Here is a 26,868-nt window from a genome sequence, read left to right as displayed (position 1 = left end):
TCAGTACGCACCCTGGGTGTGGCCAAGAAGCTGAGTACGCACCCCGGGTGTGGCCAAGAGTCTCAGTACACACCCCGAGTGTGGCCAAGAGTCTCAGTACGTACCCTGGGTGTTGCCAAGAGGCTCAGTACGCACCCTGGGTGTGGCCAAGAGGCTCCGTACACTGCTCTGCCCATTCTGTCCCCGCCTCCCTTATTGGTGACTGACAGCACTGGCCTGCCTGGAGCACTGTCTGTACAGAAAGCTCAGACCGGTGCTGTCAATCACAGTGAGGGCGCTTAGCTTATACATCAGTTTTGGCTTACCGAATTCCTTTAAGATGTCAATGACCCTTACATCAATTCATTAGAACTGCTCTCAGGTATAAAATATATTACAAATGCTGTGGTAAATATTATTGAAGTGCATTTACAGACAGTATAAAACCATTTTTGGCACAGAGAAAAAAAAATTAGATCACCTTCGAAATGCTGATCAGTCCTCAACACTGCCGGGTCAACGAAGTATGCAACAAATACATAGGATGAAATGGTGCTCAGCAGAACCGTGCCCAGGAAAGCAGATATAAGACAATTGAAAAACAACCTAAAATATTGAAAAACAAAATATCAATTGTACACCAAACTTCCTCCTATAGGTAATCAATATGTAACCGGGCATGTGCTCACAACAATGTGCTATAAGGGTACCATAGGCAAGAACAATGAAGAAAGTGACAGATTTCGTTACAGCTCAGCTTTTTACAGCACTTTTGGCCAATCAACATAGTCTTATTAAGGATTTCAACAATCTGACAATTTTCACCTTGACTCTTAAAGGTGTTACCCACTCCTTGGATTAACCCTTCTTAATGCTATAGTCTCCCTTATAAAAGTAAATAAAAGACACCCACACAGAGGACACTCGGTCCAACAGCACTCACAAGACATTGTTATGCCACATGTCCGCTAATGAGCAGCAGCGTTCACACTTCCTTCAAATGTTAGAGGAAGGTGTGAATGCTGCAGCCCATTATGGGAAACTGATTGGCTGCAGCACTCACGTTGGATAACATGTGATTGCTAGGAGACCGAGCTTGAGTAAGAGGTATATCATTTTTTTGTTTTTTACACATACGAATATAGCATTTAAGCAGTAGTTGCCCAAGTTGTGGACAACTCCTTGAAGGATGGTAAGAAAAATCCAGTGTCAAGCTGAATCTCTGAGGTGGGGGTGGTTGCTTTAAAGTCACAAGGTTTTTAATTATTTAATATTTGTCATGTTCAAGGAAAAATGATGTGACATATAATATATGTATTTGTACATTTACCTTATCTACATAAAAAGTGTTTCTCTAAAATAAAAGTACAGAGGTTTACTGGCCTGCGCTTAAAATGGAATCTGTCTGGTGATTTTCTAGTACAATACTAATGTTATCTTTAATTAGGGATTAAGGAGACCTGTCAGATTCAGTAGCTTTTATAGCTTTCCTTCTTCCGGTTATCTTGTTGTAGACTCAGTAGAATTCAGTGTGACTAGTACTCGTAAATAGCCAAGCATATCTGTATACAAACTGCATATTCACTGCTCCCCCTCCCACCTCTCAGTGCTGGCATCAGTGATAGTAAATCTGAACTGAATTTCACTGCTGCTCCCACCTATACTCCCTCCCACCTCTCAACAGTGATAGTCAATACACTGGGAGGTGTGAGTGGGAGTGATGAATATGTAAACTGTATTTACATTCACTTGACCAGTGTGCACCAGACACTGAATCTTATGGAGCTTACAGTAGGATAACAGGATAAGGTAGAGCTATAAACTTACCGATCCTGAAAGGCCTCCTTAAATCTTATTTAAACATATTAGTATTGTACTACAAAACCACCTGACAGATTCCCTTTAAAGAGGAAGTACGTTTTCATTTTATTTTACATTTTTTATAATAATATTGATCAGCATGTCAAATTAAACATTATTTGCCCTTTATTAAGGCATTTGCCTTCATTCCAGTAAAAAAAAGAAAAATAGCTTCCAAACCCCTGCTTTATCCCAGTCTATTCACCTGCATAAATATCAGAATGTATTCATTTGAAGTACAGATGTTGACAGTGATGGGTCAGCTCAACATTTGTTTCTCACCAAGTCTGGAGATAATGTCTAAATTGAATGTCTTTTTTCTATACATGTGCTATCCGTGGTTTTGCAGTTATAACACGTATCCATTAAAGTCTATGGTGCACACTGCTAGATGGAAGTTGCCATCTTTAAAATTCTGACAAGTGCATTAGATAAAGCATAAAGTATTTAGAAAAATGTTTAAAAGTTTTAATTGTATCAAATTTCTCTAAGAAGCCCTTTAAGATTTTGAACATGACCAATTATTAAAATCAGACAACTGACTTTTCCTCATTTGCTTATTGGCAATAACCTTTGCCATTGGTATTGTGGGGCTGGCACTGAAGACATGATGAGCATAGACAATCAGATAATGTCCTAGTGTTTATTTATCCTCAGATAAGTATTCATGCTGAGGACATTAAATGGTGGAACTCCCCCAACATGACTAATGTTGGCACTGCCGATACGCATGCGCTGGGTACACAATAGCAGACACAAACAGTTCTAGGCTTCTTCTAGCTGTGACCATATATACATGTACAGGCAGGGCATTCCATAGTGCACTGTGGAGCGGCTGTGACTATGAACTTCTATAAAATATAGAAAGCCATGGCAAACCCTACACATTTATAGACAATTTTAAACCATGGTGATCACTTCTTCCCCCATGTAACCATCATGACACTTCTTACTTATGTAGCAGATAGCAACACTATATGGAACTCAATGGGAAAAAATACCCCATCACTGCAGTGTCACCCTGAGTGTGAGTGGACCATGTGTCTTGTGCAAATGAGGGAAAGAAAGAGACAATAGATAGATGACATCATGGCAGGGTGCAGGCCGCCACTGTGAGCCTTACCTGCGCATAATGATAGTAGCCTCGACCTGGGGCAGTCCTCACACCCTGTGCTGCCGACTGTACAAACAGTATGGATCTACATAAGAATCAGCCCAAACTGGAGTGATCTGCAAGCACTGAACCATCAGGCCATGGATGAAGAACCTCAAAACTAGAACTTCCACTGTAAGGATTAATGACTGGTAAATGCCAGCAGACCACAGCTATGCATACAGGTCAGTTGGCCTGCACTACAATGTCCAGTCACGCCAAATGCAAATCCTAGAAGGACCCCTGGGTTACAGGGGCTGCCCACTCTGCAGTCTCTGTGTGGGTTACAGTATATAATACAGTCAGTATGTACCTTTGGAACAAATTAAAGGGGTTTTCCCACAGAGTATATTTTAGTCAATAGATCTTGAAAAAATAATAATAATAATAATAATAAGTACCAGAATAGAATGTGATAAAAAAAGATGTTCTTGGGCTGAAGCAATCTTATAAATGTGCCCCTGTAGTACTAAGGTGTCCTGTGTAATAGCAGAGTCTGACCATACAGGAACGTGTCTGATCAGGGCCGGATTATAGGTGGGGCAAACGGGGCTCCAGCCCAGGGGCCCCCACCAAAAGAGCTTCTAAGGGGGCCCCCACCACCAGGGCCATACTTGTCAGCATTTCTTTTTTTCTTCACACCCTCTCCCCCTCCGTAAAGACAGTCTAATAAATCAGCTGTGTTTTCGGAGGGGGGGGGGTGGGGTGGGGCGGTGCACCGGCATTCATTTGTATCTGCGTCTTTAAGACGCAAAAACAAACTGCGGGCACAGGACGCTGAATGACCCCGGAAGTACCAGCGATAGTACTTCCGGGGTCAGAGGTGTGCCAATGAGCTCCCTGCTATGTGCTGCGGCCGTCATGGGCGTACCCAGCGACGGCCACAGAAGCAGGGGCACGGTGTAATGGGCCGCTGTATGTGCAGCCACGCTCCTCCGCAGTGTGTGCATGCAGGCCCGACACACTAGCTGCAGCAGGAGCAGGAGGCAGCGCTGTGCTGTGCCGGCTCTGCTGTGTGCTGTGTGCCCGGCATGCACACAATGCAGAGGAGCGCAGCGGAGGCGGTGCTCGCAGCTTCCTCCTTCTTCCTATTCAAATGTATTTGCGTCTTTCAGACGTAAATACATTTGAACAGTGCGCCGGGACTGGGCCCCGCCCCCGACGTGCAGTAACGTGATGAGATCAGCACCTTGCTGACGTCATCACAGTGCTGCGGGCGCCGGCACACAGGGGAGATCAGATGGTAAGCGATCCATGAAGCAGCCGAAGAGACAGGTTTAATTAATGATGATGATGAGTGGGGAGGGGCTGAGGACACAACGGGGAACATCTGTGAAGGAAGTGGAACACAGCTGTGACAGGCAGAGGGGGAGTACTGTATTCCGAGGGAGGGGGGAGGCAGGAGTGTGTAGGGATGGGGCAGTGTGATTTGTGTGTGTAGGGGGTGATGAGGGTTGCATTGCATTGTGTGTGGGGGGAGGGGTAATGGGGGGGTGCATTTTGTGTGTGTGTGTGTGTCTGTGGGGGGGTGATGGGGGGATGCATTGTGTGTGTAGGGGGTGATGGGGAGATGCATTGTGTGTGTAGGGGGTGATGGAGAGATGCATTGTGTGTGTAGGGGGTGATGGGTGTGTGTTTTGTGTGGGGGGAGGGATGGTGGGTGCATTGTATTTGAGTGTGTGTGTGTAGGGGGTGATGGGGAGATGCATTGTGTGTGTGTGTAGGGGGTGATGGGTGGGTACATTGTGTGTGTCTGTGTGTGTGTGTAGGGGGTGATGGGTGGGTGCATTGTATGTGTGTTTTGTGTGGGGGGAGTAATGGGGGGTGCATTGTATTTGTGTGTGTGTGTGTGTGTGTGTGTGTGTGTGTGTGTGTGTGTAGGGGGTGATGGGGGGTGCATTGTGTTTGTAGGGGGTGATGGGTGCATTGTGTGTGTAGGGGGTGATGGGGGTGTATTGTGTGTGTGTAGGGGGTGATGGGTGGGTACATTGTGTGTGTCTGTGTGTGTGTAGGGGGTGATGGGTGGGTGCATTGTATGTGTGTTTTGTGTGGGGGGAGTAATGGGGGGTGCATTGTATTTGTGTGTGTGTGTGTGTGTAGGGGGTGATGGGGGGTGCATTGTGTTTGTAGGGGGTGATGGGTGCATTGTGTGTGTGTAGGGGGTGATGGGTGTGTGTTTTGTGTGGGGGGAGGGATGGTGGGTGCATTGTATTTGAGTGTGTGTGTGTGTGTAGGGGGTGATGGGGAGATGCATTGTGTGTGTGTGTGTGTGTAGGGGGTGATGGGTGGGTACATTGTGTGTGTCTGTGTGTGTGTGTGTAGGGGGTGATGGGTGGGTGCATTGTATGTGTGTTTTGTGTGGGGGGAGTAATGGGGGGTGCATTGTATTCGTGTGTGTGTGTGTGTGTGTGTGTGTGTGTGTAGGGGGTGATGGGGGGTGCATTGTGTTTGTAGGGGGTGATGGGTGCATTGTGTGTGTAGGGGGTGATGGGGGGTGTATTGTGTGTGTGTAGGGGGTGATGGGTGGGTACATTGTGTGTGTCTGTGTGTGTGTGTAGGGGGTGATGGGTGGGTGCATTGTATGTGTGTTTTGTGTGGGGGGAGTAATGGGGGGTGCATTGTATTTGTGTGTGTGTGTGTGTGTGTGTGTGTGTGTAGGGGGTGATGGGGGGTGCATTGTGTTTGTAGGGGGTGATGGGTGCATTGTGTGTGTAGGGGATGATGGGGGGTGTATTGTGTGTGTGTAGGGGTGATGGGGGATGCATTGTGTGTGTTTGTGTGTGTGTGTGTGTTGGGGGTGATGGGGGGTGCATTATGTGTGTGTTTTGTGTGGGGGGAGTAATGGGGGGTGCATTGTATTTGTGTGTGTAGGGAGGAATGGTGGGTGCATTGTATTTGAGAGTGTGTGTGTGTGTGTGTGTGTGGTGATGGGGAGATGCATTTGTGTGTGTGTAGGGGGTGATGGGTGGGTGCATTTTGTGTGTGTGTGTGTAAGGGGTGATGGGTGGGTGCATTGTATGTGTGTTTTGTGTGGGGGGAGTAATGGGGGGTGCATTGTATTTGTGTGTGTGTGTGTAGGGAGGAAAGGTGTGTGCATTGTATTTGAGTGTGTGTGTGTGTGCGTGTTTGTGTAGGGGGTGACGGGGGGTGCATTGTGTGTGTGTGTTTGTAGGGGGTGATGGGTGCATTGTGTGTGTAGGGGGTGCATTGTGTGTGTGTGTAGGGGGTGATGGGGGATGCATTGTGTGTGTAGGGGGTGAATTGTGTGTGTGTGTGTGTGTGTGTGTATAGGGGTAAAGGGGGGTGCATTGTGTGTGTGTAGGGGGTGATGGGGGTGCATTGTGTGTGTGTGTGTGTGTGTGTGTGTGTGTGTAGGTGGTAAAGGGGGGTGCATTGTGTGTGTGTGTAGGGGGTGATGGGTGGGTGCATCGTGTGTGTCAGAGCTGTGTGTGTGTGTCAGAGCTGTGTGTGTGTGTGTGTGTCAGAGCTGTGTGTGTATGTGTCAGAGCTGTGTGTGTGTGTATGTGTCAGAGATGTGTGTGTATGTGTGTCAGAGCTGTGTGTGTGTGTCAGAGCCGTGTGTGTGTGTCAGAGCCGTGTGTGTGTGTCAGAGCTGTGTGTGTGTCAGAGCTGTGTGTGTGTGTGTCAGAGCTGTGTGTGTGTGTTAGAGGTGTGTGTGTGTGTGTCAGAGCTGTGTGTGTGTGTGTCAGAGCTGTGTGTGTATGTGTGTGTGTCAGAGCTGTGTGTGTGTGTCAGAGCTGTGTGTGTGCGTCAGAGCTGTGTGTGTGCGTCAGAGCTGTGTGTGTGTGTGTGTCAGAGCTGTGTGTGTGTGTGTGTCAGAGCTGTGTGTGTGTGTGTGTCAGAGCTGTGTGTGTGTCAGAGCTGTGTGTGTGTCAGAGCTGTGTGTGTGTCAGAGCTGTGTGTGTGTTAGAGCTGTGTGTGTGTGTGTGTCAGAGCTGTGTGTGTGTGTGTGTGTGTGTGTGTGTCAGAGCTGTGTGTGTGTGTGTGTGTCAGAGCTGTGTGTGTGTGTGTTTGTAGGGGGTGATGGGTGCATTGTGTGTGTAGGGGGTGCATTGTGTGTGTGTGTAGGGGGTGATGGGGGATGCATTGTGTGTGTAGGGGGTGAATTGTGTGTGTGTGTATAGGGGTAAAGGGGGGTGCATTGTGTGTGTGTAGGGGGTGATGGGGGGTGCATTGTGTGTGTGTGTGTGTGTGTGTGTAGGCGGTAAAGGGGGGTGCATTGTGTGTGTGTGTAGGGGGTGATGGGTGGGTGCATCGTGTGTGTCAGAGCTGTGTGTGTGTGTCAGAGCTGTGTGTGTGTGTCAGAGCTGTGTGTGTGTGTGTGTCAGAGCTGTGTGTGTGTGTCAGAGCTGTGTGTGTGTGTATGTGTCAGAGCTGTGTGTGTGTGTGTCAGAGCTGTGTGTGTGTGTGTGTATGTGTGTCAGAGCTGTGTGTGTGTGTGTGTGTGTGTGTGTGTGTGTTTCAGAGCTGTGTGTGTCAGAGCCGTGTGTGTGTGTGTCAGAGCTGTGTGTGTGTCAGAGCTGTGTGTGTGTGTGTTAGAGCTGTGTGTGTGTGTCAGAGCTGTGTGTGTGTGTCAGAGCTGTGTGTGTGTGTGTCAGAGCTGTGTGTGTGTGTGTCAGAGCTCTGTGTGTGTGTGTGTGTGTGTCAGAGCTGTGTGTGTGTGTGTGTGTGTGTCAGAGCTGTGTGTGCGTCAGAGCTGTGTGTGTGCGTCAGAGCTGTGTGTGTGCGTCAGAGCTGTGTGTGTGCGTCAGAGCTGTGTGTGTGCGTCAGAGCTGTGTGTGTGCGTCAGAGCTGTGTGTGTGTGTCAGAGCTGTGTGTGTGTGTCAGAGCTGTGTGTGTGTGTGTGTCAGAGCTGTGTGTGTGTGTCAGAGCTGTGTGTGTGTGTCAGAGCTGTGTGTGTGTAAGAGCTGTGTGTGTGTCAGAGCTGTGTGTGTGTCAGAGCTGTGTGTGTGTCAGAGCCGTGTGTGTGTGTGTCAGAGCCGTGTGTGTGTGTGTCAGAGCCGTGTGTGTGTGTGTGTCAGAGCTGTGTGTGTGTCAGAGCTGTGTGTGTGTCAGAGCTGTGTGTGTGTGTGTGTCAGAGCTGTGTGTGTGTGTCAGAGCTGTGTGTGTGTGTCAGAGCTGTGTGTGTGTGTCAGAGCTGTGTGTGTGTTAGAGCTGTGTGTGTGTGTATGTGTCACAGCTGTGTGTGTGTGTGTGTCACAGCTGTGTGTGTGTCACAGCTGTGTGTGTGTGTGTGTGTGTGTGTGTGTGTCAGAGCTGTGTGTGTGTGTCAGAGCTGTGTGTGTCAGAGCTGTGTGTGTGTGTCAGAGCTGTGTGTGTGTGTCAGAGCTGTGTGTGTGTGTCAGAGCTGTGTGTGTGTGTCAGAGCTGTGTGTGTGTGTCAGAGCTGTGTGTGTGCGTCAGAGCTGTGTGTGTGCGTCAGAGCTGTGTGTGTGCGTCAGAGCTGTGTGTGTGTGTGTGTGTCAGAGCTGTGTGTGTGTGTGTCAGAGCTGTGTGTGTGTGTGTGTCAGAGCTGTGTGTGTGTGTCAGAGCTGTGTGTGTGTGTGTCAGAGCTGTGTGTGTGTGTGTGTGTGTGTCAGAGCTGTGTGTGTGTGTCAGAGCTGTGTGTGTGTGTCAGAGCTGTGTGTGTGTGTGTGTGTGTCAGAGCTGTGTGTGTGTGTCAGAGCTGTGTGTGTGTCAGAGCTGTGTGTGTGTGTCAGAGCTGTGTGTGTGTGTGTATGTGTGTGTCAGAGCTGTGTGTGTGTGTGTCAGAGCTGTGTGTGTGTGTGTGTCAGAGCTGTGTGTGTGTGTGTCAGAGCTGTGTGTGTGTGTGTGTCAGAGCTGTGTGTGTGTCAGAGCTGTGTGTGTGCGCGTCAGAGCTGTGTGTGTGTGTCAGAGCTGTGTGTGTGTGTCAGAGCTGTGTGTGTGTGTGTGTGTGTGTGTCAGAGCTGTGTGTGTGTGTCAGAGCTGTGTGTGTGTGTCAGAGCTGTGTGTGTGTGTGTGTGTCAGAGCTGTGTGTGTGTGTGTCAGAGCTGTGTGTGTGTGTCAGAGCTGTGTGTGTGTGTCAGAGCTGTGTGTGTGTGTGTCAGAGCTGTGTGTGTGTGTGTCAGAGCTGTGTGTGTGTGTCAGAGCTGTGTGTGTCAGAGCTGTGTGTGTCAGAGCTGTGTGTGTGTGTCAGAGCTGTGTGTGTGTGTCAGAGCTGTGTGTGTGTCAGAGCTGTGTGTGTGTGTGTCAGAGCCGTGTGTGTGTGTGTCAGAGCTGTGTGTGTGTGTGTCAGAGCTGTGTGTGTGTGTGTGTCAGAGCTGTGTGTGTGTGTATGTGTCAGAGCTGTGTGTGTGTGTATGTGTCAGATGTGTGTGTATGTGTCAGATGTGTGTGTGTGTATGTGTCAGATGTGTGTGTGTGTGTCAGAGCTGTGTGTGTGTGTTTCAGAGCTGTGTGTTTCAGAGCTGTGTGTGTCAGAGCTGTGTGTGTCAGAGCCGTGTGTGTGTCAGAGCCGTGTGTGTGTCAGAGCCGTGTGTGTGTGTCAGAGCAGTGTGTGTGTGTCAGAGCAGTGTGTGTCAGAGCTGTGTGTGTGTGTCAGAGCTGTGTGTGTGTGTGTGTGTGTCAGAGCTGTGTGTGTGTCAGAGCTGTGTGTGTGCGTCAGAGCTGTGTGTGTGTGTGTGTGTCAGAGCTGTGTGTGTGTGTGTCAGAGCTGTGTGTGTGTCAGAGCTGTGTGTGTGTGTGTCAGAGCCGTGTGTGTGTCAGAGCCGTGTGTGTGTGTGTGTCAGAGCCGTGTGTGTGTGTGTGTCAGAGCTGTGTGTGTGTCAGAGCTGTGTGTGTGTCAGAGCTGTGTGTGTGTCAGAGCTGTGTGTGTCAGAGCTGTGTGTGTGTGTGTCAGAGCTGTGTGTGTGTGTCAGAGCTGTGTGTGTGTCAGAGCTGTGTGTGTGTGTATGTGTCACAGCTGTGTGTGTGTGTGTCACAGCTGTGTGTGTGTGTCTGTCAGAGCTGTGTGTGTGTGTCAGAGCTGTGTGTGTCAGAGCTGTGTGTGTCAGAGCTGTGTGTGTGTCAGAGCTGTGTGTGTGTGTGTCAGAGCTGTGTGTGTGTGTGTCAGAGCTGTGTGTGTGTGTGTCAGAGCTGTGTGTGTGTGTGTCAGAGCTGTGTGTGTGTGTGTCAGAGCTGTGTGTGTGTGTCAGAGCTGTGTGTGTGCGCGTCAGAGCTGTGTGTGTGTGTCAGAGCTGTGTGTGTGTGTCAGAGCTGTGTGTGTGTGTGTGTGTGTCAGAGCTGTGTGTGTGTGTGTGTGTGTCAGAGCTGTGTGTGTGTGTCAGAGCTGTGTGTGTGTGTCAGAGCTGTGTGTGTGTGTGTGTCAGAGCTGTGTGTGTGTGTGTGTCAGAGCTGTGTGTGTGTCAGAGCTGTGTGTGTGTGTGTCAGAGCTGTGTGTGTGTGTCAGAGCTGTGTGTGTGTGTCAGAGCTGTGTGTGTGTCAGAGCTGTGTGTGTGTGTCAGAGCTGTGTGTGTGTGTCAGAGCTGTGTGTGTGTTAGAGCTGTGTGTGTGTATGTGTCACAGCTGTGTGTGTGTGTGTGTCACAGCTGTGTGTGTGTCACAGCTGTGTGTGTGTGTGTGTGTGTGTCAGAGCTGTGTGTGTGTGTCAGAGCTGTGTGTGTCAGAGCTGTGTGTGTCAGAGCTGTGTGTGTGTGTCAGAGCTGTGTGTGTGTGTCAGAGCTGTGTGTGTGCATCAGAGCTGTGTGTGTGCGTCAGAGCTGTGTGTGTGTGTGTGTCAGAGCTGTGTGTGTGTGTGTCAGAGCTGTGTGTGTGCGTCAGAGCTGTGTGTGTGCGTCAGAGCTGTGTGTGTGTGTGTGTGTGTGTCAGAGCTGTGTGTGTGTGTGTCAGAGCTGTGTGTGTGTGTGTCAGAGCTGTGTGTGTGTGTGTCAGAGCTGTGTGTGTGTGTGTCAGAGCTGTGTGTGTGTGTCAGAGCTGTGTGTGTGCGCGTCAGAGCTGTGTGTGTGTGTCAGAGCTGTGTGTGTGTGTCAGAGCTGTGTGTGTGTGTGTGTGTGTGTGTGTCAGAGCTGTGTGTGTGTGTCAGAGCTGTGTGTGTGTGTCAGAGCTGTGTGTGTGTGTGTGTCAGAGCTGTGTGTGTGTCAGAGCTGTGTGTGTGTGTGTCAGAGCTGTGTGTGTGTGTCAGAGCTGTGTGTGTGTGTCAGAGCTGTGTGTGTGTGTCAGAGCTGTGTGTGTGTCAGAGCTGTGTGTGTGTGTCAGAGCTGTGTGTGTGTGTGTCAGAGCTGTGTGTGTGTGTGTGTCAGAGCTGTGTGTGTAAGAAGCAGTCTGTGCATCCCCCCAGAACTATATGGGTTCCCCAGAGCGCTGTCACCCATCCCAGTAATGAGTACACCACCAGAGCTGTTTGCCACTCCAGTAACGTCTATGCCCCTTGCCCCTCCTGTAATGTATATATTGTAGCCCCCAGCGCCTCCTGTGATGTATGTACAGCAATGCTGTTAGTGTGCAGTCATGTCTGTTAGTGACAGCCATCGTGAAACACAGCCACATGTCCTGAAGGAGCTGGACGGAAACAAGCGGGAGAGGTGAGCGAGGCTGCTGACGACTTCCCCATATTAATACCTGTAAGGGCTCATGCGCACGTAACTGCAGAGTATTCTGCAGCGATTTGACAGCACATGTGCGCGTCAAATCGCTGCAGAAACACTGCATAATGGATGCAGTTTTTCTGTACAAAAAAAAGCCGATTTCATGCGCTCTGGCTGCTTCCCCCACCATAGACAGAGTGGGAGCTGCATCCATAGCGCACGGAATAATTGACATGCTCATTTTATGAACTCACAGATTTGGGTCAACATTTTAGCACCCAAATCGTTGCGTTCATAAAAGCAACGTGCGCACGTATCATGCACAATCTACATAGATTGTATAGGGGACGCAGGACGCATGCATTACGCAGCATAAATGCATGGAATTACGCAACGTGCGCACGAGCCCTAATTCGTCTGTGTCTGCATGTATGTCAGTGTATATGACTGTGCATATATTTGTCTGTTTATATGTATTTTTCTGAATTTGTCTTCAAATATGTATATGTACGTATGCCTGTATGTGTATGTGCGTGTCTGTGTGTGGATGGGATCCACTGAGACTCTTTCACTCAGAGGCCACAAAAACCTGGAGCCGGCCCGGGCTGCCTTAACATTGGGATCAATAAAAAATGTGAGTAAGGTTCTGTATGCACGTTGCATATTTGCATGCAGTTACACTGCGATCTGCACTGCAGCGTAACTGCATGCGTCCTGCGTCCCCAGCACAATCTATGAAGATTATGCAGGAGCCGTGCGCACGTGGCGTATTAGAGTGTAGCGATTCGGCTGCTGCCTGAAGTGCTGCGTTCTAAGAAGTGACGTGTCACTTCTTTCATGTGTTTTGGATGCAGCCCCTGCTCTGTCTATGGGAGGGGCTGCACTCAGAGCGCATGAAATTGGCTTTTCATTACGGACTCTTTCTGTAGCGATTTAAAGCGCACGTGTGCTGTTCAAATTGCTGCAGAAATTTCTGCAGAGACAAACGCAACGTGCGCACATAGCCTAACTCTACTTTCTGTGTATAAGTGACGGCTGTGAGTGATCCTGGACTGTATCTGTATTGTACTGTGTGTATAAGTGACGGCTGTGAGTGATCCTGGACTGTATCTGTATTGTACTGTGTGTATAAGTGACGGCTGTGAGTGATCCTGGACTGTATCTGTATTGTACTGTGTGTATAAGTGACGGCTGTGAGTGATCCTGGACTGTATCTGTATTGTACTGTGTGTATAAGTGACGGCTGTGAGTGATCCTGGACTGTATCTGTATTGTACTGTGTGTATAAGTGACGGCTGTGAGTGATCCTGGACTGTATCTGTATTGTACTGTGTGTATAAGTGACGGCTGTGAGTGATCCTGGACTGTATCTGTATTGTACTGTGTGTATAAGTGACGGCTGTGAGTGATCCTGGACTGTATCTGTATTGTACTGTGTGTATAAGTGACGGCTGTGAGTGATCCTGGACTGTATCTGTATTGTACTGTGTGTATAAGTGACGGCTGTGAGTGATCCTGGACTGTATCTGTATTGTAGTACTGTAAATCTGAATGTGGCAGAACAGGATAAGATAAATGTTCATTGGATTTATATCTAAATGCTACAGTTCGCGCTCTACTGTTATGGCTAAAAATGTTAACGTTATGGGGCCCCCACCAGATTTTCTACCCAGGGGCCCCCACCAACCTTAATCCGGCCCTGTGTCTGATCATAGCACATCTCCTGGGTTGGGGAGGACACAAGAGTATACAGACAGGACAGCTTCTGCTTTCTGAGAGGTTAAAAATTTTCCTGCCTGTTCAAAAACCATGTTTTACCTCACAGAAAAAAATGTTTTCCTTCATAGAAAGAATGAGCTGCAATCCCATGTGGGCTGCTTCTGACGCGATCACTAACTGGGACCCTGTGAGGTGCCGGCCTGTTGAGCGCGCCTGGACTGTGAGAGGGAGACTGTGTGCTCTCCCAGCTAGGGAATGGAGCATCACTTGGACCCTCGAGGTATACTTTAGTCAGAGGTAGGAGGGAGTGACAGTCCCACCAGACCCAGAGAGCAGGGTTGGATGGATGGGGGGACGGGACTCCTCACCGAGTGGTTTGGGGCGCTAAACGCCAGGTGGTTGCCTTTGGTGATAGAAATTGGTGTCGTTCATGAGCGCTTGTGGTGGGCAGGGTCTCTCCCCCTCCTCCCTTGGCATGCTTTTCTTAGAGGCACCATTAACCGTGTTTTTGGCGCAATGCTGCCAGAGGGAGGAGAGAAGACGGAGGAAGTGCTCACTAGTCTCCCCCTCCTCACTTGCAGCAGTGCTCAAAACAAAATACCTGACTCTGTGCACAGTAGCTGCCACCTCTGCTGAGACATAAATGAAAGCCGGTGGCAGTGTTTGAACCATGTTAAACCAACGCCACCCATTTAGGTTTCCTAGTTGTTGACACATATTGTCTGCTGTGCAACATAAACCTCCAGTGGCGCCTCCTATAATTAGGCTGGTAAGTGATTTAACTGCCTCTCTGCTAAACTAGAATTCGATTTCCTGAGTAATTTGCTAGTCTAATGACAATTTGCAGTACTGTATTTAGAACTCTGCTGCCACCTTGTGGCTAAGAAAGAAATTGCAATTGATTATATTATCATTTGTACTTGCTTCCCATGTCAAGTAAGTTAGGAGCAAACTCCAGAGTAATAGTTGACCTTGTAAACTGAGGGCTCCTAATGCCTGACAACAAAACAGGCTACAATTCAACCCTGTGCTAAACCTGATGGCCAAAAGATCTCTGGAAGATAAGCTGGTTGCACTCAATCTTCTTTAGCTGGCTCCAAGACACTTGATGCCCTTTTTTCTGAATTCTGGTTTAAAGAGCGAACGTGTACCTAATGTATGGGATCCCCACAAACAAAATGAGAAAAGAATAAATTTGTCAAAAAATGTAAATTTTATTTCAACAATATTTCTCTAAAATAAAGAAAAAAAGAAACCACACAATGTACAGAAATACAAATTTAAAAACATTTAGTTGAAACGGAAGTGAGAATTCATACTGGAGAAAAATGAAAATATATGATATGATGCACCCAACCCACTTTACCAATTCTTTCCCGAAAGGGTAAAGAAAATAAGCAAGACCAAGAAGAGTAATATAGGACTACAAACAGGAAGGAAGAAAACACATATACAGTGGAACCTTGGATTATTAGCATAATTGGTTCCGGGAGTCTGCTCTTACACCAAAATACTCATATCAAAGCAAATTTTCCCATAGGAAATAATTGAAACAGACAATTCGTTCCACAACTCAAAAATATTTACTGTATTTATACAAACTTATTGCAGTAATACAAAATAATGTACTGTGTTCATATAAAATTATTACAGTGCACTAATACAAAATACTGTACAGTACAGTAAAAACATAAAGCAAATTAAACTGCACTTTAGCTTACAATAAAATTGTTGGTGTGCGGGATGTGCAATACAAGTAATGTGCTGTACAGGTTATCAATAACAAAGTACAATACTGTATCCACAAATGCAAATTGATATACTATATAGCATATACTGTAGAATGGTATACTGTAGTATACAGTACATATGTACAGAAAGTTACCGCCAGAGCGGGTCAGAGTGTGGTGTAAGGACAGATCCGGAAGCGTGGACAGTGAGGATTTGCTCTTATTACAAATCATTGCTCTTAAATCAAGTTACACATTTTTAGAAACCTTTGCTTGTCTTGCAAAATGCTCTCAAACCAAGTTACTCTAAATCCAAGGTTCCACTGTATGACAATACTTCCCAGGAATGCAAAATCAATGTATATCTATATCCACACTTAACTGATCACCAAGGGTATGGTTCATTAGATGGTGGCATAATGTTTTGACCCGCAGAATCAGCCTATTAAGAGGACACAATTGGCCATTCATTGTTGTGTGAGCGGATTACTCTGTTGTGCCAGATTTGGCTCTTTTAAATTTGTATTTCTGTACATTGTGTGGTTTCTTTTTTTCTTTATTTTGGAGAAACAATGTTGAAATAAAATTTACATTTTTTACCAAATTCTTTTCTCATTTTGTTTGTAGTAATCCCATACATTAGGTACACTTTTTCTTTACACTTGTGCTACATAGACTTTGTACCTAGCAGATCCCACTATCAGTTGGTGCCCTCTTTTTGACATCTGTTTTTCTGAATTCTGATACACATCAAAAAGGAGTTCAACCCACTCCAAGGTGGTCATCCTCAAGAATTACTACGCCTATCCGTGCTTACAGTGCCCCCCAGCAGATGTGCGTATCACTACGGGAACCTATGTACGCACAAAAATACCTGAAGACAACATCGTGGAGTCATACTGTCCTGATCAAAGTATGACTCCATACCACAAAGACCCTGGCAAAAGGACACTACTAAACAACCCCTTACCACCGGAGACGCCCTGTGGGTGTACTGCCATGCTAAGAGGGAAAAAAAGAAGGATTTTTGTGTACTCATCGTAAAATCTCTTTCTCTGAGTCTTCATTGGGGGACACAGGACCATGGGTGTATGCTGCTGTGACTAGGAGGCTGACACTAAGTAGACATAAAAAAAGTTAGCTCCTCCCTAGCAGTGTACACCCTTAGCTGGAGGCGGATCTATGCCAGTTTAGTGTACAAGCAGTAGTAGGAGAAACTTGAACAACCATAACTAATCAAGGTAATAACAAGAAACACACAGTATCTTATCTAAACCTATACTGTATATCTATATATATATATATCTATATATATATCTATATATATCTATATATATCTATATATATATCTATATATATATAGATATAGAGATATATATATATATATATATATATATATATATATATATATATATATATATATATATATATATATATATATATATATATATATAATATATATATATATATATATATATATATATATATATATATATATAAAAAAAAAAAAAAAAAGCCTCTAAACACTGTAATACCTACCTGCTGGTGGCTGTTATAGCGTAGTGGTTAAAGTGCACATCCACCAGTATACCAGTAGGGGCCCTTAGGCAAGACCCCTAACACTATAATGCTTACCTCAATAAACATGAGAGTGTCACGAACAAAGAGAGTCATGCCGGCTCGGACGTCGCCCGGATTAACAAGGTCCGCGTCAGATGTTGAGGAACCAGGACAACCTGATGACAAATGGGCTACTGGAACAAACCATAAATGGACAAGGCAAGAGAACCTGGATCTGATAAAATGCTACTACAACAGCATACCAAATGTGAGGGGATACATAAAGCGTATGAGGAAACTATGGATGGATAAAAGACCTGAATGTCCATTGACTGAGAAACAACTAGTCACCCAACGCTTCAATATCATAAAGAGAAAGCTATTATCACAACTTGAGATAGATCAACTGCACTGTATATTCACACCACAGGAAGACCTGGAAGAACAAGATGTGCAGCCCACTGAAAATCCTGATCCAATTCTGCAACTAGAGGGTACAACAGCTGATCTGAAACAGAAAATCATAGAGAAACTGATTACCATGAACCCCAGAGACCGATTGCCAAGGCTCAGCAGAGAAATACCACCAGAAAGTATGCTAGAAGACGCCAATAGAGCACTCGCATCAATACCTACCACCACCATAACACAAACTAATAAACTGATCTATGCCACTGCCTCAGTAATCCTGGAAATGCTTGGCTATACTAACAAGAACAATAGAAGCACGTGCCCACCATGGAAAAGAAGACTGGAGGCAAAAATCAAGGTGACACGAAGAGAAGTCAGCCAACTAACAGAAGCACAGAAGGGTGTAAAGATCAAGAATAAGACCAAGCTGAACAAGTACAAAGGCCTGACTCCATCTGAAGCCCTAGAGACTGCAAAACAAAGGCTTACAGCACTGGCTGCAAGACTAGGGAGATACACTAGAGAAGCTGAGCCCAAGAGGATAAATAACTTGTTCTCCAAAGAACCATCCAAGGTGTATTCCCAGCTGCAGAATAACAGCACAATAGCAGCAATTCCACCGATAGCAGAGACTGAACAATACTGGAAGGACATATGGGAGAAGGAAAAAACACACAACACCGCTGCAAAGTAGCTGCAAGATCTGAGAATGAAACACAACCACCCAGAACAAGAACCAGTTACCATCAAAGAAGTAGACATCCAAGAGCGCATCAAGAACATGAAGAGCTGGACAGCACCTGGCCCAGACATGATCCACACCTACTGGCTGAAGAAATTGACAGCAGTACATGAACGGCTGGCAAAACAGATGAACCAACTGCTAGAAGCAGGCCACCACCCAGCTTGGCTAACACAAGGAAGAACAGTGCTGATCATGAAGGACCCTCGTAAAGGAACAATTCTATCCAACTATCGTCCAATAACCTGCCTTACAACAATATGGAAACTCCTGTCAGGCATCATAGCCACCAAGCTACAGAACCATATGAATCGGTACATGAATCCAGCTCAGAAAGGCATTGGGAACAACACCAGAGGCTCTAAGCACCAGCTGCTAGTGGATAGAGCAGTCGCTCAAGACTCAAGATCCAGACAGACTAATCTCAGCACAGCCTGGATTGACTATAGGAAAGCCTATGACTCAATGCCACACACATGGATCTGTGAATGCTTGGCTCTCTACAATGTCAATAGGAAATTAAGAACCTTCCTCAGTAACTCAATGGGGCTATGGAGGACAACACTGGAAGTCAACTCAAGGCAACTAGCACAAGTGTCCATCAAATGTGGCATATACCAAGGTGATGCACTATCCCCATTGCTGTTCTGCATAGGCTTAAATCCCCTAAGTCAGATAATAACAGAGTCTGGCTATGGATACAAGTTCAAGAGTGGAAGCATCATCAGCCACCTACTCTACATGGATGACATCAAGCTGTATGCGAAAAATGAACGAGACATCAGTTCACTGATCCACCTGACCAGGATATACAGCGAAGACATTGGGATGTCCTTCGGACTGGAGAAGTGTGGCCGGCTGGTCATAAAGAGAGGCAAGGTAGTAAAGACTGATGGAGTAGAACTACCGGCAGGGCACATAGCAGATGTACAAACCTGCTACAAGTACCTTGGCATCCCACAGGAATACGGTAACCACGATGAGGAGGCAAGGAAAGCAGCAACATCCAAATACCATCAAAGGGTAAGACAAGTCCTAAAGAGCCAGCTCAATGGGAAGAATAAGATCCGCGCCATCAATACATACGCTCTGCCAGTTATCAGATACCCTGCTGGCATAGTGTGCTGGCCAAAAGAAGAAATGGAAGCTGCAGATGTGAAGACCCGGAAGCTCCTCACAATGCATGGTGGTCTCCACCCCAAGTCAAACACCCAAAGATTGTATACCAACAGAAAGGAGGGTGGTCGAGGCTTCATAGGTGTCCAAGCCACCATCATGGATGAAACAAGAAGTATCCAGGAATACATCAGAAAAATGGCACCAAAAGATGAAATGCTGAAGGAGAGCCTAAGACAGCAACAACAACAGTCCAAGAAGGAAGAACAAGAACATGAAGTGCCATGGCAAGACAAGCCGCTGCATGGGATGTACCATAGACAGATAATGGAGGTGGCTGACATGAAGAAATCCTACCAATGGCTGGAGAAAGCTGGACTCCAGGACAGCACAGAGGCACTAATCATAGCAGCACAAGAGCAGGCGCTAAGTACCAGATCCATAGAAGCAGGGATCTACCACACAAGACAAGACCCAAGGTCTAGACTATGTAAAGAAACCACGGAAACAATCCAACATATAGTGGCAGGATGCAAAATGCAAGCAGGAACAGCGTACACCGAACGCCACAACCAAGTAGCGGAAATTGTATACAGGAATATCTGTACAGTGTATGGGCTAAGTCCCCCTACATCCAGGTGGGAGACCTCAGAAAAAGTGGTGGAGAATGAAAGGGCTAAAATCCTGTGGGACTTCAAGATCCAGACGGATAAGCAAGTGGTAGCTAACCAACCAGATATCGTGATAGTAGACAAGGGTCAGAAGACAGCAATGATAATAGATGTGGCAGTGCCTAATGACAGTAACATCAGAAAGAATGAATATGAGAAGCTGGAGAAATACCAGGGCCTTAAAGAACAACTGGAGAAGATGTGGAAGGTGAAGGTAACAGTGATTCCAGTGGTGATAGGAGCACTTGGAGCAGTGACCCTTAAGTTGGAAAAATGGCTGCAACAGATTCCAGGAGCAACATCTGAGCTCTCTGTCCAGAAAAGCGCAGTGCTGGGAACAACTAAGATGCTGCGCAGAACCCTCAAACTCCCAGGCCTCTGGTAGAGGACCCGAGAATGAGGAAGGACAAAATAACCACCCACAGGGGGTGAGAAGGTAATTTTTTTTATATATATTGTTTATTATATATACATATATATATATATAAAAAATATATAAAAAAAAACCATAAATAAGCCGGGTACAGACGAACGTGTTCCCATAAAGAACCAGTAACATCCGGCAAACTAAGAGCAACCCAATATCTAAACAGGGTGGGTGCTGTGTCCCCCAATGAAGACTCAGAGAAAGAGATTTTACGGTGAGTACACAAAAATCCTTCTTTCTCTATCGTTTCATTGGGGGACACAGGAGCATGGGACGTCCAAAATCAGTCCCTGGGTGGGTACAGGAGCAATCATACAGATTCATAACATATCCAAAACTCTGTAAGAATGCTCGGTGCAAAAGTATACCGCCTTATCATAAGTGTGCGACAGCCGTCTGCTGTATCCTGTAAACCCTGGAAAAGGTATGAAGGCTTGACCACGTGGCGGCTATGCAGACTTGCTCGGCTGACGCCTGGCGTCTGATTGTCCAAGACGCCCCAACTGCACAGGTGGAATGGCTCTTACACCCCTCAGAGGAGATCTGTCTCTAATCCTGTAGGCCTCTGATATGGTTGGCCTGATCCAACTTGCAATGGTAGCCTAGGACGCCGGCATGCCCCTCCTGGGCCCAGTAGACAGGACGAATAGGCCGTCTGAGTTGCAGAAGGGCGCGGTTGTCGAAAAGTAACTCCTAGATCCAGTGTAAGCCGTGACCTTTCCAAGGATCGAATGGAGGCTGGACCAAAGGATGGAAGCACAATCTCCTCATTCATATACTACTTTCAGTAGGAAAACAGGAGATGGGTGCAGAACAACCTTGTCTTGGTGGAAAACAAGAAAAGTGACCGGCATGAGAGGGCTGCCAGTTCAGCCCTTATTTTGATTGAAGTGACTGTCACCAACAAATCCACCTTCCCGGAAAGGCGTGACATTGAGGATTCCTTTAGAGGTTCGAACGCGGCTAATGGAAAAGACCCCAGAACCAGATTGAGGTCCCATGGTTCTAGCGGGGAACGATCTGGCGGTGCCAGATGGGCGACTCCCTGGATGAACGTCCTGACTTGTGGCCGAGATGCTAGATATCTCTGGAAAAGACAGATAGAGCCGACACCTGCCCTTTGAGGGTTGCCAGCGAGAGACCCGCCTGTAAGCCTGACTGTAGGAAGGCTAGTAACACTGGGAGTGACAGATCCAGTGGAGATGAAATGCCGTTGACCTCGCACCATTGAAAGAAGGCCTTTCAAGTGCGGTAGTAGATGTTTGAAGACGGAGGCTTCTGAGCTCTGACCATAGTCTGTATCACCTGTGGGGTAAAGCCTGCCTGGGCTAGTAGCCAGGATTCAACAGCCATGCGGTCAAATTGAGAACCCCTGAATTTTGATGGGAGAGAGGACTTTGCGAAAGGAGGTTCAGACGATCTGGAAGCCACCATGGGGTGTCTGATGAGCTGCGTGAGCTCTGCGAACAACGCTTGCTTGGGCCAATTCATGGCAATGAGAGTCACTGGGATGCCCTCTGCTCTGATTTTCTTGAGGACTCTTGGGATCAGTGGAAGCGGTGGAAAGATGAAGGGAAACCTGAACCGATTCCATGGACGTATGCAAGCGTCGACTCCTGGCGCTCGTCGGTCGTGGTAAAGGGAGATGAACTGTGTGAGTTGATTGTTGAACAGAGAGGCCATCAGGTCCACATCCGGAATCCCTCATCTGAGGCAGATCCATTCGAAAGCTTCTCTGTTGAGGGATCATTCACCTGCCGCCAGACCTTGCCTGCTGATGAAGTCTGCTGTCCAATTCTCCACAGCGGGGAAATGTATAACGGAAAACCTGGAGTGGTGAGGCTATGCCCACTGTAAGATCTTATTCACCTATGACATCGCCATGACGTTCCTTGTTCCGCCCAGGTGATTGATGTATGCCACTGCTGTGGTGATGTCCGACTGGATCCTGGATGGTGATTCCTGTATGAAGGGCTGAAAATTCTGTAGGGCTCGGAGAAAAGCTCTGATCCCTAAAAAAAAAAAAATTGCTAAGCAGACGGCTCTCCTGGGAGGACCACCGACCGTGAGCCGAGTGTTTCGGAACACCGCTCCCCAGTCAGAAGACTGGTATCGGTGGAGACTGCCTGCCAGTGTACAGGTATGAAACACATTCCTCTGGACCGATGAGGGCCGCTGGTCCACCATAGAAGCGACCGACTGGTTCCCGGAGTCAATTAGATCCTGCAATTCAAGGTGGATAGAGAATTGTCCCATCTGCTGTGTCCCTGAATGTGTTCGGCCGAGGCAGCTGAAGGAGACGAAGGTGGAAGCAGGCGAACGGAACCGCCTCTATTGCCGCCACCATTCGATTGAGGACTCTCCGCCGTGGAGTGACTGAGGATCTGGAGATCTCTTCGGAGGGAGACGATCTTTTCTAGCGGAAGGGACACGCGTCCTTGGATGGTATCGAACTCCATGCCTAGACAGGGAATCTGCTGACTGGGGTCAGAGAGCGCTTCTTCCGATTGATGAGCTAGCCGAGTCGGGACAGGATATCGATGGTGACCTGAACACTTAGGAGACAGTCGTCAAACGAAGACCCCCTGATCAACAAGACGTCCAGGTACGGAAGCACCAAAAATGATCTTCTGTTATTGCGAAACGTAGGAACATCTGTGCTGTTGGGAAATTTGGGATGTGCGTCCTGTATGTCCGACGATAGAATTGATAAAAAATCTATTATGTACCCTGAGTCCAGCATCTCTCCGACCCAGGCGTCCGTGATCAAAGTCCGCCGGACGTGATTGAAATGAGACAGGCGCCCCCCCTCCACCTGATCTGCGCCGGCGCGCGACGACCACGAGTCATCTAGCGGGGTACCGCTGTGATCCGGATGTCGTCTTTGATGGCTGGCGTGGCTTAGAACGCCAGGAAGGGCATGTATTGAAGAACAGAATCTTCCTGTTCCTCTGCGGGAGCCTGTTTTTCTTGTGTGCTGGGGAACTGAAGCTCCTGTGATCTCGGCGATAATCTGATCCAGCCAGTCCTCAAACAGGCGACCTCCTGCAAAGGGGAGGGTTGTAAGTGATTACCTAGAAGCCGCGTGCGCATTCCAGGCTCTGAGCCAGATCGCCCGACAGATGGCCCCCGTGTTGCTAGCCGCTTGCGCTGCGCAAGTAGGCTGCTGACAGAGATGCGTTGAGTATGTACTCACCCGCTAGAGCAATCTGTGTAGCAATGTTGTGATCTCCGGATTGCTCGATCCCGCGCGAAGACCACTGTGGAGGTTATCGGCCCTGGACATCATTGATTTTGCCAGTCAGATGGCGGCGAAAGCAGGAGTACCGTGCCCGCCGTCTCAAAAAGCTGAACGGGCAAATCTCTCGGTGTATCGATCCGTGGTGTCTCGGAGCGATGCCCCGTGCGGGAGAGATAGTACTGGGAGATGACAGGCGGGAAACAGGAGGGTTGACCACAGGCGAGCCTGCCCATTCCTTCCTGAGAGCCTCAGGGAAGGGGTAATGTAAATCAAACGACTTACCATTGTTGAATATCTTGACCGGTTGTCGCCTGTGCTTGCATGGAATTACAGCAAATTCCGGATGGTCACCGAATTGCCTGTGTGCCCGCTTAACCTCTTTGAAAGAGACATGCAAGCACTGGGTAGCCACAGAGTCCATTTGGAGCTTTAGTGTATGACTTACCGCTTTGACCAGACTATCCACCATAACTTTGACAGCGGCCATTTGATCTGGATCCAGCAGCGAGGCTGCATCTGACTCTTCTCCTGAAAAAAGGTCGGACGGTCCCAGGGACGAGTGGCACTCGGGCCCTGGAGGTGATAGAGACCTCTGGGAGGAACTTGAGAGGAGGCCCAGCATGTCCGCCTCTGCGTTCCAGTAGTAGGGTCTGGATCAGACCGACTGTTGTCTAGAGCCAGCTGGACTGGGGGAGCATGGTCGGGCGTAGGGAGCGACTGCAACGCCTGCGTGATGGTCAGAGATGCCCTTGGAAGAGAGTCCACAGACTGGGACAGAGGGGTCTACCACTCCGGGGGAGGGAGCACAGTGGAGCTCGGGGTGTCCTATACTGCTGCAGTAGCGACAGCGACGGGGATGCTGGCGGTGACTGGGGCAATCTGCATGGGTTGTTGGTCTGGGGTGCTATAAAGGGGCCCGGTTTGGATGGGGTGAGTAGGGTTAGCCATGGTGCTTAGGAAACCCACTAGTGACGCTAGGGAGGAGACAGGAGATAGGGGAAAAAAATAAGAAAAAATAATAAAATAAAGAAAGAAGATATACAGGTCCTGTGTCCTTCCCAGGTCAGCAGAAGTCTCAAACTGCGGGGACAGCATTGCTGAAGAAAAGCGCGGCCCTTCATTTTTTTTTTTCTATTCTCTTGCTGTTGGAGGGCGTGCAGGGGGGCTGGCCGGCTTGGATCCGGGCAGAAGCTGCAGGGTGCGTGCCTGGGAAAGAGCGAGCAAACGGGGGAGCGGAGAATGAGGCCTGGGGTAGGCCGAAGCCGAGGACTAGATTAGTGGGCGGCCCGCCGGGAGCGCAGCGCTGAGCGCAGAGACGTCTTACCTGCTTACCTTCTCCTCGGCCCCATCCTGCCTGCCGGTGAGTTGCTGCACGCTGGGGGAGCTGGGGAAAACTGCTGAGCGCTCCTGCGCTGCAGTGACCACGATCCCCTGCCTGGGCCCAGGGTAGAAATGAACGCTGGGGAGGCCTGGTGTTGCTGAGCGCTCCTGCGCTGCAGCTGCGATCCTCTCCCTGGGTCCTGTATTGTAGGGGACGCTGGGGAGAATGGGGGCGTGCTGAAGGACTGAGCTGGCTGTCTCCGGGCAGAAGAAGCAGGGGGGCGTGGCCGGAAAAAGCGCGCGCGCAAACAAAGCGGCGGAGCGCTCCGGCCTGAGGTAGGCCTGAAGCCGGGGGCTAAATTTTAGTGAGCGGCCGACCGGGAGCGCAGCGCTGCGCGCGGCGAAGATCCTACCTGCGTCCTGGCGGTGTCGCTCTGATCCACGGTCCCATACTTGCCTGCTGTGGCCCCCGGTGAGTCTAGTCTGCCCCTGGGAGACACCAGGGGGGAATGCTGGGGAGCTGTAAGGAACACTGCAGAGGGCTCCTGCGCTGCAGTGACCGGATCCTCTGCCTGGGCCCAGGGTAGAAGGGAAAAACGCTGGGGGAGGCCTGGTGCTGCTGAGCGCTCCTGCACAGCAGAGCCTGCGATCCTGTCACCGGGTCCTGGATGGGGAAGGTCACAGGTTGCAGAGAGTCATCGCCGCCTCCACCAGAAACACCCCTTGGGACGGTACCATAGGGGAGGATGGGGAGTATGCCCTTAAACAAAACGTTCGACCCCAAGCAGCCCCTGGGACGGTACCATGGGGCAGGAGGGGGAGAGGGACTGGCGTCTCGAGCCTCAAACAACCCTGGGGACGGTACCCAGAGGGAAGGAGCAGGCGAGGGTTCTCTCTGATGCGGGGACTTTAACCCTGCAGAAGAGACAAAAGACTAGAAGATGAGAAGGCTGAGCGGCGCCGTAATGGCAAAAAAACGGAAAAAAAGGAATAGCCTAGGCTGAGGTTGGCCCACAGAGATATGGGCCCACTTCAGCCTCCTATGACACTAAGCAAAAAACTGGCATAGATTCGCCTCCGGCTCAGGGTGTACACTGCTAGGGAGGAGCTAACTTTTTTTATGTCTACTTAGTGTCAGCCTCCTAATCACAGCAGCATACACCCATGGTCCAGTGTCCCCCAATGAAACGATAGAGAAATGAGTGTAGGAACCAACAACCTTGTGACCAGTCCCCAAGCTCATTAGCATATCATAAAGGATCTTTAGAAATACTTTTTCTTAAGATCCCTTTATCTATGCTAGTGTAAACAGGGACGGTTAGGCAGGGATTAGCAATATGCAAGCAGAATGGCCCCTGTAGGCATACTAAGATGCTAATGAATGCGAAGCGACGTGCACATACTTCACTGTTCATGACGGCTGGTGGAGGATGGATGTGCACTGAGCATGATCCAGACTTTCATGCGCACTAAACTGATGCCGGGTGTAAGCATTCTGGCTTCACTGAGTTACAGTGTGCATGACCGGAAGTCCTGGGTACTCCGGATCATGTCCAGTGCACATCCATCCTCCACCAGCCGTCATGAACAGTGAAGTATGTGCACGTCGCTTCGCATTCATTAGCATGTTAGTACGCCCACAGGGGTGTGCGAGCATGCTATTTGGGCTGATAATATATATATATTATGCATATATATACATTATGCATTATGTATATTATATATATGCATATAATATACAATCTTTAGAAATACTTTTTCTAAAGATCTCTATCTATTCTAGTGTATACAGGGACAGTTAGGCAGGGATTAGCAATATACACCCAGAACTGCTCGTGGTTCTGAGTGCATATTGCACGTGACAGGTTCACTATAAAAATTATATATATATATATATATATATATATATATATATATATATATATATATATATATATATATATATATATATATATATATATATATATATATATATATATATATATATATATATATATATATATATATAGTGCATTACAGAAGATGTTGGACCACCCCTTTAAGTTGTCTTGCATTGATCTATGAGAGTACATTATGCCAAATCCTGCCATTTCTTCTCCTGTGGCCTACCACTCGATCAGTGATCCCCATGTATAATTGACTGTTCCTCTTACCAGTAATTTTTTCCTCCCACGCAGTTATTGAGCCATTTGCAGTGGTGATCGAAATTACTGACACATTTATTGCATAAGCTGCAGTGCTTGGACTTCGCGCCCCTGTGAAGACAGAACAGTAAAGTAGGTATAAGCCAAGAGCTCAAAACTATCCATGACGTATGTTCATGCATGTGAACATGAGCCAACACTAACAAAAAAATATAGATGTAAATGAGCTCAA

The 26,868-nt window shown here is 48.0% G+C and overlaps 1 protein-coding gene across 2 annotated transcripts in view; it reads right to left on the bottom strand.

Moving 5' to 3' along the window:
- Positions 1-26,868, bottom strand: part of ZDHHC1 (zDHHC palmitoyltransferase 1) — a 127,263-nt gene that overhangs the window by 29,272 nt on the left and 71,123 nt on the right. For both annotated transcript variants that reach the window (XM_075325717.1, XM_075325718.1), the window contains exons 5-6: positions 26,646-26,747; positions 461-585 (exon numbers count right to left, since the gene is read on the bottom strand). In XM_075325717.1, the coding sequence (XP_075181832.1) occupies positions 461-585; positions 26,646-26,747 (227 nt within the window). The remainder of the gene's footprint in view (positions 1-460; positions 586-26,645; positions 26,748-26,868) is intronic.

Source organism: Anomaloglossus baeobatrachus, chromosome 10 (assembly GCF_048569485.1).
Source record: "Anomaloglossus baeobatrachus isolate aAnoBae1 chromosome 10, aAnoBae1.hap1, whole genome shotgun sequence".
Classification (NCBI taxonomy): Eukaryota; Metazoa; Chordata; class Amphibia; order Anura; family Aromobatidae; genus Anomaloglossus; species Anomaloglossus baeobatrachus.
Note: the sequence above shows the minus strand (reverse complement) of the source record. Positions and strands in the feature narration are given on the sequence as shown.